At 36.8% G+C, this 15,000-nt stretch overlaps 2 protein-coding genes across 2 annotated transcripts in view; one reads left to right on the top strand and one right to left on the bottom strand.

Annotated features, from left to right (window-relative positions):
• Positions 1-1,640, top strand: part of HELRODRAFT_75335 (hypothetical protein) — a gene marked incomplete at both ends in the record, with an annotated part of 6,597 nt that extends 4,957 nt beyond the window's left edge. Inside the window, 3 exons of the mRNA XM_009015653.1 lie at positions 974-1,141; positions 1,372-1,458; positions 1,600-1,640. Coding sequence (XP_009013901.1) covers positions 974-1,141; positions 1,372-1,458; positions 1,600-1,640 — 296 coding nt within the window. The remainder of the gene's footprint in view (positions 1-973; positions 1,142-1,371; positions 1,459-1,599) is intronic.
• A 4,484-nt stretch (positions 1,641-6,124) lies between these two features.
• The window catches only part of HELRODRAFT_169845 (hypothetical protein), a gene marked incomplete at both ends in the record, with an annotated part of 16,828 nt that continues 7,952 nt past the window's right edge, over positions 6,125-15,000 (bottom strand). Inside the window, 19 exons of the mRNA XM_009015652.1 lie at positions 6,125-8,711; positions 8,909-9,041; positions 9,133-9,323; positions 9,735-9,870; positions 9,968-10,142; positions 10,373-10,621; positions 10,831-10,962; positions 11,204-11,348; positions 11,553-11,617; positions 11,695-11,931; positions 12,009-12,092; positions 12,222-12,308; positions 12,478-12,575; positions 12,916-13,046; positions 13,357-13,454; positions 13,763-13,975; positions 14,199-14,330; positions 14,595-14,645; positions 14,835-14,900. Of these exons, the coding sequence (XP_009013900.1) occupies positions 6,125-8,711; positions 8,909-9,041; positions 9,133-9,323; positions 9,735-9,870; positions 9,968-10,142; positions 10,373-10,621; positions 10,831-10,962; positions 11,204-11,348; positions 11,553-11,617; positions 11,695-11,931; positions 12,009-12,092; positions 12,222-12,308; positions 12,478-12,575; positions 12,916-13,046; positions 13,357-13,454; positions 13,763-13,975; positions 14,199-14,330; positions 14,595-14,645; positions 14,835-14,900 (5,010 nt within the window). The remainder of the gene's footprint in view (positions 8,712-8,908; positions 9,042-9,132; positions 9,324-9,734; positions 9,871-9,967; positions 10,143-10,372; positions 10,622-10,830; positions 10,963-11,203; positions 11,349-11,552; positions 11,618-11,694; positions 11,932-12,008; positions 12,093-12,221; positions 12,309-12,477; positions 12,576-12,915; positions 13,047-13,356; positions 13,455-13,762; positions 13,976-14,198; positions 14,331-14,594; positions 14,646-14,834; positions 14,901-15,000) is intronic.

The following is a 15,000-nucleotide window of genomic DNA, read 5'->3' as shown; positions in this document are numbered from 1 at the left end:
CCGATTGCTCAACACTCCCAGATTCGGCTTAGCGTGGTACTTGGCTCGTCGATATAACTCACATCGTGATACGTTTACATCTGAACTGTCTGGCACGCCTGCACAATTTTTCAGTCTAAAAGATTGTGATTTCAAAGCGAGGCAACTCGTTTGCTCAGCAAGAGACATCCAACTGATCTCTGGATGTGGCTCTGTTTCTCGAGGGTGTCAGTAAGTTAAACGGGTGAGTCACTCCTTGACGGAAACTCTTCCACCGAAGACTCTCGCTGACTGCTCGCTATGTTCGAGTTTTTACATACATACAAACAAACATTCACACATACATACATATACACAAAAAAACAAACATACATACAGACATACAAATAAACAATAAAACATAAAAACAAACATAGCCACATACATTAGACTAAAAATTTTCGTAAATAACAGTGCAAAAAACCATGTGAGTAAATAATGAAAAATTAGAAAATTAATAATATTTATGGTGAAATAAATGATATTTATTGTGTAAATAATAATTATAATAATAGTTATTGTTATTATTACTGTTATAGTAGCAACAATAATAACATTTGTTTACAACAAAAACCTCCAACTCTACACCCTAAATCTCATCTTATCAAATTTGCTGCTTAATAAATTTTTATCACACGATTCAATATGAATGTACGTACGTGTGTATCCATGTTTGTATGTATGTTTGTTTATATGTATGTACGTTTGTATGTCTGTTTGTATGTATGTATGTATGTTTGTGTGTTTGTATGTATGCAAAATATGTGCGTACGTATGTAAGAATTCATGTATGTGTACCCAAATTCGTTCAAATATTTTGTGTATGTAATGTATCTATATGCTGGTACGTATGTATGTGTACGTGTGTGTGTGTGTGTACGTATGTGTGGTGTGCACATGTGTGTGTATGTTTGTAATAACCAACCAACAATCGCCACTACCAAATTTGTCATAGGCGAAAAACAGTACAAATTCGAAGAAATTCTGCCCGTCTACAAATCTCTGAGCGAGGAGAAAGATGTGGGGACTTTTGCAGATTTCATGGAAGCCTTCAAAACTTTCGACCGAGAAGGTCAAGGCTACATGGCTATGGCCGAACTGAGGCAAATTCTCACTAACCTAGGTCCTGGGGTTTGAAGTTTGAAAATTTGAATTTTTTGTGGCTTGGCTTGAATTTGATAAGAAATTGTCTTTGAGTTTGTATTTTTTTGTCAGGATTTGACTTGTGATTGTTTGATTTTGGTGTTGGAGTGTTTAAATGTAGATTAGGGTCTCTATCTCTCTCCATCCATACTCCTTCTCTCTCCATCCATTCATACTCATTCTCTCCATCCATCCATCCACTAAAATTAGGCGAGAGATTGACAGACTCAGAGGTGGACCTCATATTAAGGTACACAAACACTGAAGAAGATCTAGACGGAAATGTTAAGTATGAAGGTACTTACTGCCCATAATTACAATTATAGTTATCATAATTACAATTATAATTATCATAATAATTATAATAATAACAATAATAATAATAATAATAATAATAATAATGAAGAAAATAATTAATTGACAATATTATATTTTCAGAATTCATCAAAAAAGTTATGGCCGGTCCTGCTCAGAAATGAACATATGAACGTTTCACTATTATCATTATTATTATTATTTATAATTATTGTATTATTATAATTTTTATTATTATTGTTGTTAATTATGACTTATTATTATTGTTATTATTGTTGTTGGTAGTATTAATTTTAGCATCGGTGACGATATTATTAGTAATTATTTACTAATTGTTAAATTATCTTTTTAACTGATTTTTCACATTTTTATGTTTTATTTTATAAAATTATTATATCATATTAATCTAATATTAATAATAATTTTAATAATAATAATAATTATTATTATTATTGTTATAATTGTTCATATTATTATTATTGTTTTCTGTACTGGTTCGATTTTACAAGATTTATATATATTTTTTATATTAGTATATTATCAAATTAGAATTGATATAATTATTATTGCTGTTAATTATTATTATTTTTATTATTATTAATAATATTAATGTAATCAACAAAACATCATCATCATCATCCGATCATCATCATCATCATCACCATCTTCACTGTTAATCGTTGCGATAATGAAAAAATCCATTTCAATGGTATTAAGTAAGAAACATTATTATTATTATCATAATCATTATTATTATTATTATTATTAATTTTTTTTATTATTATTATTATCATAATTATTATTTATTATTATTCATTTTTCTCCAATTACCTGAAGCAGAGCAATAGACTTTTTCGTTGATTAATTGTTTTAAAAAATGATTTTGTTGCTTTATAAATAGAAAATTTTCGTTATCATCATTATCATCATCATCCTCGTCCTCATCATCATCATCAGCAGCAGCAACAGAATCATCATCATAGTCATCGTCGCCATCATCATCATCTTGGTCCTCATCATTTATCGGCTTTTTGTAATTTTGTAAGAAATTTTAAGACGTTAGATGAAATTATTTTTTTTGGTTTATATTCTTTTTGTTTTTCCGGAAAATGATGCTCTAGATAAATGACGATGGTGATGATGATGACGATTATGATGATGATGGTGATGATGCTGATGGTGATAATGATGACGGTGTTGATGATTTTTCTTGATTTATAAAAAACATATGCGAATGATAATGCTGAAAAGTTGTCTAGAGAAAAGAGACGAAGAATAAAATCGCGCGAACAAAGACGAACAAAGACATGAAAAATTACATACACGAAAATATAATAATAACAATAATAATAATAATAACAGGCAGAACACTTGAACACAAAGAAAGTGTAATATACTACTACCACTACTACTACTACTACTACTACTACTACTACTACTACTACTACTACTACTACTACTCCTACTACTACTACTACAATATACATTACATAAGAATAATGCTTAATTTGTATCCTATTACAGATGGTGTGAGGAACAAACAAACGAATGAATGTATGAACAAACGAACGAACATACAAATGAATGAAAGAATAGATGAATGAATTGATGAATGAATGAATAAATGAATGAACGAATGAATGTATGAACAAACGAACGAACATACAAATGAATGAAAGAATAGATGAATGAATTGATGAATGAATGAATAAATGAATGAACGAACGAATGAATGAACGAACAAATGAACGAACGAGTACAGTTTTTCCTGGGCTCATCCTCTTGTCCAAAATTTCTCTAATCACAGTGGTAAAAATCCGTTACACTGTTAATTTCAAAAGTAAAGTATAATAAAAATAATAATATTCATAATAATAATAATAGTAATTTTCATTATTATTATTGTTTTGTGCGGCACAAGTCAGCAAGAATAATGAATGATGAACGCGAATTATTTTTTTTCTACTATCATCTCATTCCTACTTCTTACATGTTTACATTTTTGCTCTCTAATGTATCTCCTGGTGATAGTTGCTGAGAGGGAGAAAGAGAGAGAGAGAGAGAGAGAGAAAGAGAGAAATAGAAAGAGAGAGCAGGAAAGAAAAAAGAATGAAAGGGAAGATACTGAGGGAGATTGAGATAGAGAGAGAAATATATATACAAACATTCACACATACATTCCTTCTAACATTCTCACATACATAAGCACACACATAATCACATACATGATGTTTTTGATTTGACAAAAACACATCAAAGATTTGTTGTTGTTGAGTGACTGATTAATTGAAAGTACAGTATCAAACAGTATCTTATTGAACAAAGTGGTATCTTAAAATGAATAAAGATACTTTTTTCAAAAATTTTAAAAATTCTCAATTTGATTTCATTGCGATGCCGACGATGGTTTTTGTGACTGGCTAATTAAAAAACATCAAATAAAACTTGTAAAATTGGATGGGCAAATGACGTCATCAAAAAAAAAGAAAATTAATTCTTGTGGACTCGGCCACCGTGTTACGGTTGCGGGCGTGAACTCTGCGGATGCAGGCGGTTTAGAAAAATCTTCTCTGCTTGGGGATCTAGCATGTACATACACCCACACATGTAGATGCTTGATTCGGTCAAAAAAATTTACGATTATTTTAGAAAGCCTTTATTGTAATAGTTCAATATCCCTTAACGCCATGAATCTTATTTCCTTCCAGAACAATTCTTGTTGAGTTTGATTAGCGAGAAATTCATCATAGCTCTTAAAACATCTGATTTTGAGCAGGGGTTTGATTATCTCTTACGGAGAACTGCCGGATGGACACGGATCGCCAGCTTGATTTCGTGAATAGCAGAAAGAAAAACACAACAATACTAATCGGTTTTTCCATTCGTTCATTTTTTTTTACTAATTTATTCATTCGTTCATTCATCGATTGGGTGAAAATGTAAGCAAATTAATTATTTCAAACTAATAAATAAATAATAATAATAAATAATAAACGAAATAATATAAAAAAAATAATAAAGACACATTATACATAAATACATACATAAATATTACACAGCTCGTATATAATACAAATGAGGTGAAATTAATCTGCAACAAAACGATAAGAATTTAACATAGATATACATGATAATAATAATAATAATAATAATATAAAGAATAATATGAATAATAAAAATATAAAAAAATATGAATAATAATGAAAATAATAATAACGCATTTCATCTCCTAAGATCATTATCAACATCTGCCCAGCCCTTTATTTAGGACAATAGTATTTTATTAAATAAAGAAAGAATAATAATGTTGTTATATATATATATATATATATATATATATATATATATATATATATATATATATATATATATATATATATATATATTAGGACAATAGTATTTTATTAAATAAATAAAGAATAATAATGTTATTATATATATATATATATATATATATATATATATACATATATATATATACACGCGTTAATATAAATACCTTTTTAACTTTTTATTTCAATTCAAATTAGGAAAGAATCACATAATTGTCCGGGTTTTTTTGAGTTTCACAATGAAAATGAAGGAAGATAAACACACAGACAAACAGACACACACACACACATATCTAAACAAACTAACATACATACAAACATACATACACACATATCTAAACAAACAAACATACATACAAACAGCAAATGAAAAACACACTTTCAAACAAAAAATCCACTCATGTTATAGTGGAAATCCAAAAAGAACTTAACATCAACGGTTTCATTGGTAAAACAAAGAGTCAATGTCCTATTAATCAATTAATTAATTAAATAAATTATCAAATTATTATTAAAAAATTTTAACAACAGTGAACATGGTTTTGCAGTTAAAATCAAAATTTAAATAGGAAAAAAGTCGATAAAACTCTGACAAAAAATTTTCAGTTTTTTTGGTTCGTTCGTTTTTTAGTTAGTTAGTTTTAGTTTGTTTGATTGTTTGTCTGTCTGTTCGTTCGTTTGTTACATCATTATCATAATAATAATAATCATAATAGCAATAATAATAATAATAACTCTATCATTCCCATCGTAATAAAATTATCAGCTTCTAGACTTATTTAGCAGATGACCTAACTTTATTAACTATACAATCATCATCATCATTTCGTCATTATCATCATTTCGTCATCATCATTATCATCATTATCGTAACCATTTTGTTTGCATCATCATCATCATCATCGTCATCATCATCATCATCATCATCATCATCATCATCATCATCATCATCATCATCATCATCATCATGGCCATTTCATCACAACATCATTATCAAGAATTATTGGCAAAAAAAATCAATAATTTCAAGAGAAACCGCTTAGGCTAAATTATAAAACAGCATGTAATTACGGTAATGATGTCATAAAAATGTAATGTAATAACGATGATGTAATAGAGTGCAATACAATGGTAGCATCAATTCAGATTTTCTTCTTCCACATCCGATCGGAGACATCAACAAAAAGACAACAACTAAACAAAATGTTATGCCCGGTTACACAATTAAAATTTCTTTCTTCCATCTGTTTGTTCATTCATTCATCCACTCATTCATTCATTCATTCACTCATTCATTCATCTATTCATTCATTTACTTAAGCTGTAGAATGATCGTCAACGATAGGGTCAAATATAATAGTATCGGTGATTATAGGAGAATTTGCGTTGGCTAGCAACCTCATTTCTTCCTCTTGATGTTGCTGTTGAAGTTGCTGCTGCTGCTGCTGATGTTGTTGCACAAAACTAAACGAAAGTCTGTTTTGCGGTTGTTGTGTTTGTTGTTGCTGTGCTGGGCCAAATGATAACCGACGACGATGTTGTTGTTGTTGTTGTTGTTGAGATTGTTCCTTAGGCGAGGATTGATGTTGCTGCGGTTGTTGATCGCTCGAGCAGTGAGAGAGCATCACCATCTCAATGCCATTAAACTCATCTTCAATCAACAACCTCGATGGAGATGAGTCGATAAACTCGGTAGGATTACTCGATATCGAATCTTTGTAGGCGGTGTCGCCGCTACAGCCACCACCGATAATGAATCGAGTGTTAGTAAGTGAGTGATCGCAGACATCGTTAACTTTCTCACCACGATCCTCATCTTCATCAGCGGACTCAACAACAACAGTGGTCGCCGTGCTATCCGCACACGATTTCTTCTTCAACTTCAGCATCAACTTTTCTTCTTCTTCCTCCTCCTCCTTCGTTCCTTCCTTCAACGTGATGAGGTTATTAGATACACCGCGGATTGCAGACCCCAGATCGGGCAGAGCCATGGATGGTTCAGATCTTACACTTTTCAGTTTGCCGCCCCGACCGCTGCTTCGGTGGCCCCCAGCGATCACTTCAACCGTGCTTCCATCTTCGTTGTACTTCTGATGGCGACGACGAAGATGGTGATGAGGATCGTGATGGTGGTGATGATTATGACGCAATTTCACAGCAGAAACAGTTGGCCCTGCACGTGACTCGGTTGTGTTTCTTATGTCATCATTGGACTTGCAGAGGGGAATTTTGCTGGTCTTGAGGAGAGAATTTTCGACTGACTTGTTGTCCTCAGTGTCTCTTCCTCGAGCTTTCCACCTCAACCTGCATGCATCACAATCCGGATCGAACTCATCCTCACACTCGTCCTCGTCATCGAAATCAATCTCCTCCTCCTCTTCAGGAAATTCGATTGTCTCCAGAGCGTACTTGGCCAAATTAGCATACTCGTTGTCTGGTTCGGTTAGCGACATCTGCCTCATTCGACGTTTCACGACCGTCTTCAACTGCTCGTTCACATTTTCTTCGGCCTCCTTCAATCTGTCAGTTTCCCGGCCGCTCTTAACGGTCGATCCTGAGCTGAACCTTCTGCCGGGAGGTGTCGAACGGATCTTCTTCTTCTTGCCTCGCTTGCTGGCGCCAACAACATTGCCGGACTTGATGCGACCACCCGGCCAGATGAACGAAGGGGTGGCTGCAGATGGCCCGGTGGACGTGGAAGACAATTTGGTTTGCGGGATGGAGTAGGGGGGCGGTGTGTCTGGAGGACTCTGGCTGGAATCGTTCAAGAGGAAGGACGATGTGTCGATGTCGTCGGTGATGCTCGTGTACTCGACTCGCATCGGTGTGACTATCGGGGTGAGAGGGAAGTGTGCGTACTTCTTCCAGCTGGCGCAATCGGTCGGGTAGTGACTGAAGGGCGGTTTCATGAACGAGTAGGATGGAAGCGCTTGATGGAATGAACTAGAAGCCACTGGATAGGTAGGATGAGGTTCTTCTTGCAGCTGCTGCAGTGGATGCTGCTGCTGCTGCTGCGCATACGGCAATAAATGAACGAGTTGTGGACTCAGTGGCTGCTGTTGTTGCTGCTGTAGAAATCGTAACTTGGCATCAAGCTTACTGGACGATGATGGCTGCTGGCTTTGCGGGGGTCGATCGGATGGGTGCAGCTCCACGAATCGATTGACCGGATAGAACGAAGAATATTTCTGTTCGGCATTCCTATATAACGTAGGAATCCTCGATAGTGATTCCAGTCTGTCGTCACTCAACGATTCAACGTAGTCACTGTAGGACCGGTTCCTTCGACTGCTGGTTGGCATGACAATGTTATTATTATAATTGTTGTTGTTGTTACCAGTGGCATCGACTCGACCGCCTGCACTGGCAGTGCTGGACCGGTTACCGACATTTTTACCGACACTGGAAGCAGTAGTAGTACCGCCCTTAGTGCTTCTTCTTAGTCTGAAATTTGATGAACTGCTGCTGGTCGGTGTGGCGGTCTGTGGCTGGTCGGTCGCTGCCTTACTTGGGGACGTTTGCGAGGCGGAAATGGTTCGAGTTAATTTAGGATCGTTGGTTTCGTTGGCGGTCGATATTTTAATTTGTGGTATTGTAGTTTGAATTTGTTTTGGTCCGGTTAAATTCTGAAGATCGAACGGTGAAATGGGAGTCGACATTCGAGTTGAAATGATGCTATCGCGTTGTTGTGGTTCGTGTTGTACTTCTTGCTTCAAATCAGCAGGCTGTTGTTGCTGCTGCTGCACCATTAAAAACTGCTGCTGAAGCGACCAAAGAGACGTTGAGGTGGCGAGGGCAACTTCTTCTATGCGGCTGAGATGCAGCTCCATCATGAGAAGACACTGACTGATTGAGTTTTCCTTCTGCTGAATGTCGTCCAAACGATTCGATGCTTTCTCTAGCCTTCGATTTTGAGGTTAGTGTTGTGTTGATGTTAGTGTTAGGCTTAATCAATCGGTCAGTCTGTCAGTCGGTCGAACGCTCACTCGCTTACTCACTCACTCACTCGCTCACTCACTCACTCACTTACTCACTCATTCACTCACTCACTCACTCACTCACTCAATTAATCAATCAATAACACACACACACACACGAACTTGTCGACAGTCTGTTTGATGAAGTAGTCATTAGTATTAGAGGCCAGTTGCGACTTCTCCCTGTGATACAACTCCATGCACTCCTCCTCAAAGTCATGCAACTTTTCCAAGTCTTCCTCGTGCAGGAAAACCTCTTGACGGATTGAAGGAATGAAATGAGTGAATGAATGAATGCATGAATGAATGAATGAATGAATGAATGAAGGAATGAATGAGTTACTAACTCAAGCCTTGATCAAATCTCTTCCTCTTATTAATGCACCTCTGGACGACAAAGCGAATGGCCATGATGATATGACTGATGATGATGAACGGAGATGGTAGTATGGGTCTGGCTTCGTATTCTATAACCAATACGTATCTTTGAAACTTCCACACAATGTTTGATTGTAGGTAGGCTTTCATGAATATGCCACTGTTATGTGTGTGTGTACGTACGTGTGTGTGTGTGTGTGTTTGTGTGTGTGTGTGTGTGTTTGTGTGTGTGTGTACGTGTGTGTGTGTGTACGTGTGTGTGTGTGTGTGGTGTGTGTGTGTGAACGTGAGTGAAGGTATTTGTAGGTGTGGTTATTAGAGAATTACGGATATAAAATTAAAGACAGGAAGTGATTGAAAATGATGATGATGATGACAATCAATCATCATGATTCCGAATAAAAAGCAGACGACAAACGATAAAAACCAGGAAAAACAACAAAAACAATAACACCAAACACACACATATTCAATAACACCAAACACACATACAATCACATACACAATAACACCAAACTCACACAAACACAAACAAACAAACACACAAACAAACACACGCGCGCAAACTAACTTGAAAACGGCAATAACGAGACTCAGTAGGACGATAATGCCAACGGCCAGATAGATGGACAGTGCAACTGGCACCAACCATCGCCCGGACACGCATTTAAAATCATCTGGTGACGTCACGTTGTCGACACAATCCGCTAATCATAATAATAATAATAATATACAATAATATCATAAAAATAATATCATAATTATGATAATTATAATTACAAAAAAAACCGCCAAAAAACTCACGCCAGACGATTTCGTGGTAGACTTCTCCGTATAGCATGAAGTACGGCTTCAGGAATATCTCACGTACAGACTCCCACTCAAAATCGTTGTCAGGGAACCAGAGGCTCTGTCGGAAGGTTCCAAATGCCACCATTGAGACAAGGATCAGCGAGAGCAGGCTCAGGAACTCCTTCAACTGTTAAGTTTCGTTTTTGTTTTTTTTGGAATTTATTTCTAAAAAAATTTTTTTTGACTTTCAATTTTCGTTTCGGTAATGATCAGGTTTGAGAAAATTTGACTTCCTTTTTAAGAAATGTTCATAAGCCCAACAAACATCGTCAACAAACAAACAACGACAAACAAACAAACAAACAAACAACAACAAACAAACAAACAACAACAACAAACAAACATCTCAAAACCAACCATCTTGCCAGTGGTATGAACCACAGGACCCAGCCTTGGACTGATGACGAAAAAGTCGACCACCCTGATGATGCAGACGCTGACGGTCAGGCAAAAAAAAGCCCTGGCGCTGCTAATTAAACTTGGTGAGAACCTTATGACGAAGCCAGTAAAAAAGAGGCAGATGGACATCATGTCCAGTAAGTTCCATAGGTCGTAGAAGAAGATGTGGATTTTTTGTTTGATTTTCGTTGCTTCGCTTGTTATGAACTGTTTGTTTGTTTGTTTGTATGTTTGTGTATTTGTTAGTGTGTGTTTGTTTGTGTGAGTTTTTTGCGTGTGTCATCATGTGTGTGTGCGTTGTGTATGTTCGAACGAATGTATGTTTTTAAAATATAAACCTAATCATTACCATCAACTATAATATCGTCATCATCATCACAACCATCGTCGTCATCGTCATCATCATCATTACTCACCTCTCTTATTTTCTCCAATGTCAGACCACACATGTAGGCAAATATGTACCATTCAATATAGCTCGGAAAGAAGACTGGCGTTGATTGGAGGACCATGTAGATGAAGATGAGTAGAAATATGCAATAACCGATCTGATTGGTCGAAATTATAATTACAATTATGATGCAGTTGATCTGATTAAAGCAAATTATGAATACAATTAAGCAATAATTGATCTGGCTGCTAGTAAATATGAACAAAATTTAGCAATAACTGATCTGATTGGTCGAAAAAATGAATAAGAATATCCAATAAGCAGTGTAATTGGTCGAAATTTTCCTCTACTGTTACTGATCTTTTAACAAGACTAATATAAATGGCAAAAGTACTTACGGCGTGAAGCCAAAACTTAGTGATAGGTGCCGTGTAAAATTCAACGATCTTGCTCGTTATGTGAAGTTGGCTGCGCTTTCCGGAGTCAATAATTGGGGCAATGACCTCTTTCTGGAAGGGCATGTCGTTCAGGTTCGACCTTGACCTGATTATAATGAAGAACGAATTAACAAGCAATAAAAAAAATACGATAGGAACGAACGAATGTATGAACGAACAAACGGATAAATAAATGAATGAATGATAAATCTATCAAAAAAGAATGAAAAGTTGAACGAGTGAGTGAATGAATGAAAGAATGAGCGGATCGAATGAACGAACGAACGAACGACAGAACGAACGTACGAACCTATGATGTCTTTTGGATCTTGACCTGGATAACTGGCCGAACCTAGTCCGCTGTGACCTCTGATGCTATCAGGAACAACAATTACAAATAACAATAACAACAACAACAATAATAACAATAATAATAATAGTAGTAAACAAACCTGTAGCACGGAGACAGAAGGCGAGGCGTTCTTCCCTATAGCGGCATCAGTAGAATTGACGGAAGCAGTCGTAGAGACGGCGACTGAATTGACAGCTGACGTTGCTTGGCCACCAGCGGCTGCTGTGGTCACTGCCACAGCCGACGATGGCGCTATCTTTACCGGAGTGTCTGGTACGTCTACTATGACGTTGGGTATCTGCAAGTGCTGAAGCTGCTGCTGCTGCTGCTGCAGCGTCTGAGTGGTGGTGGCGATGATGATGGTAAGGATGGTGACGATTATGATTATGATGGCCATGATGATGATGATGATACCTGTAGAATGGCTGCATTTTCAGTGTCGGTCAGATCCGAATCGGAATCGGTGGAATCGACATCGCTGTAGTGCTCGTGAACATCCTGTGGATTCGATCATTCACTCATTCGTTCACTCATTCGTTCACTCACTCATTCATTCATCTATCTAATCACATATTCATTCGTTCATTTCTTCACTCATTTATCCATCCATCCATCCATCCAACCGACTTGCGTTTGAGGCATCATCTCCAGCTCCTCCCTACTTCTGTAACTGAAGAACAGGATGGATGGAAAGCAGAGGATGCCGAAAATCACCTGGAAGGATGAATGAATGAAACATCATCATCATCATCATCGTCGTTTTCATAATCATTATTATCATCATCATCTTCTTTATCATCATCATCTTCGTTATCATTATGATAATCATCTTCCTCATTATCACCATCCTCCTCATCATCATCTTCATCATCATCCTCATCACCTTAAGGCTGGGGTATTTCCTAGTTCTCAGTCCACCCATCCACATCTGAGTTAGCAGCAGTTGACAGCACGTGTGGGCTATGAACGACTTGTTCGACCCTATAAATATGTATGTATATGCATGTCTGTGTGTATGTTTTTGTGTGTGTGTGTATGTTATTGTGTGTGTGTATGTATGTGTGTGTCTTTGTGCGTTTCTGTGTGCGTGTGTATATATGTGTATGTGTGTTTTTGTGTGTGTATGTATGTGGGTATATACCAATGTACGAAAGATCTATAATAGTAATGATAAATCATCTTTATCGTCGTTATGATCATCGCCATCGTTATTAACCATCATTATTACCATCTTTATGATGGTAATAATGCATCATCCAACAGACAAACAAGCAGACAAACAAGAAGACAGACAGACAAGAAGACAGACAGACAGACATACCAGCAACGGCTAGACTTAGACACGTCTCATTACTCCAGTTGCTGAGTTCGTACGTCAGTAGGAGTTGCGATAGTTCCTCATTCGTCTTGTAGCAATGGTCTAATAGCTCGGTCGCCATGTCGAAGAATTGTCTAGACAGTGATGATTATGACGAATGAGATGATGTCGTCTAAACAGTGATGATTATGACGAATGAGATGATGTCGTCTAGACAGTGATGATTACGACGAATGAGATGATGTCGTCTAGACAGTGATGATTACGACAAATGAGATGATGTCGTTTAGACAGTGATGATTACGACGAATGAGATGATGTCGTCTAGACAGTGATGATTACGACAAATGAGATGATGTCGTCTAGACAGTGATGATTACGACAAATGAGATGATGTCGTCTAGACAGTGATGAGAAAGAAGAAGAAGTATAATAATAACTAACGAGTGGTATCGTCTTATCTCATTAGCCACATCAATCTCGTACTCATCTTCTTCCGATTCCTTTATCATTCCTTTGTACAACTTGGCGGCAACCAGGCACTGGTCATCATGATGATGACGACGATGATGATGATAATGGTGTTGGTGATAATAATGATGATCAATCATTGAAAGAACGTAATCAACTGAACAACCAGCGGCCAATGACAATCAAGCAAGCACAAGCAACAAGCCAATGACAATCAAGCAAACACAAGCAACAAGCCAATGACAATCAAGCAAACACAAGCAACAAGCCAATGACAATCAAGCAAACACAAGCAACAAGCCAATGACAATCAAGTATTCACGAGCAACGAGCCAATCAATATCAACCACTGAAAAGCAGCCAGCCAATCACAATCAACCTTGGCAAGTGACTCCTCCCCTCTCTCCCACATGAACATCGCCATCTTTTGCCTGCGTAACAAGACAGCCCAAATCATGAGCTCGCTGTATGGATATTTGAATCCGGACGACAACAACAACTCATACTCATCGGAAGTAGCTGGCAGAGTAGCTGTCGTTGCTGCACCAGCTGCTGCTGTTGTGCCGGAAGCTACTGAGGACCTGAAGCTTTGCTGGATAAAGATGAAAAATAAGATAAATGAGTGAATGAATGAATGAATGAATGATGAGAGTGAATGAACAAACATGTGATGAATATATAATCAATTGAAACAACTCACAAACGAATTAATGAATATAATTAAAATGCTTGCTAAAACGATCATAAGAACGAAAGAATCATAAAAAAAAAACAAATAAACGAACAAATGAAAAAGTTGAAAAAAATTACCCAACCTTATTTTTAGCCGCATTATGCAAGAGGCGGTATTTCCGCCTGCCATAAATAGCCTGGAAGCCACCGCCCATCAGTTTATTTATAACCTGCCCTATGTCGTACAACGTGAATCTGTAATTGGCTGGCATCGACTGTGTACGTGTGTGTGAGTGTGTGTGTGTGTGTGTGTGTGTGTGTGTGTGTGTGTGTGTGTGTGTGTGTGTGTGTGTTTGCATGTGTGTGTGTGTGACAGTGTGAACAAATGAACAACGAATAGACAGAGTAAATATATAGAGAGAAAAGAAAAAAGAGAGTGTGAGATAGAGAGAGAGAGAAAGAAAGAATTAAGGCGGAAAATATTTAAAATAAGACGATAATAATGATATTAAAAACAATAAAACGAATAATAGTAATACCCTTTTGTGCTCTGTGAGTAGGAACCGAAGCGTGCTGGTTGAATCCAGTTTCTGTGCGTGTGTGTGTGTGTGTATGTTTGTATGCATGGATGTATGTATGCATATGTATATGTGTGTGTGAGTGTGTGCGTGTGTGTGGTGAGTATGAAAGAATGAATGAAAGAAAGAATGAATGAATGAATGAATGAATGAATGAATGAATGAATGAATGAATGAAGAAAAATAAATGAATACACTAACAGCTCTAGCATTGAAACTGGACTTTTTCGTATGCTTGACTTGCGTTGGTCTCGGGGCGTATAAGACCTGTCATCATCGTCATCATCACCACCACCATCATCATCATCATCACCACCATCGTCATCATCACCACCATCGTCATAATCACCACCACCATCATCATCAT

The sequence above is a fragment of the Helobdella robusta genome, assembly GCF_000326865.2.
Source record: "Helobdella robusta unplaced genomic scaffold HELROscaffold_16, whole genome shotgun sequence".
Classification (NCBI taxonomy): Eukaryota; Metazoa; Annelida; class Clitellata; order Rhynchobdellida; family Glossiphoniidae; genus Helobdella; species Helobdella robusta.
Note: the sequence above shows the minus strand (reverse complement) of the source record. Positions and strands in the feature narration are given on the sequence as shown.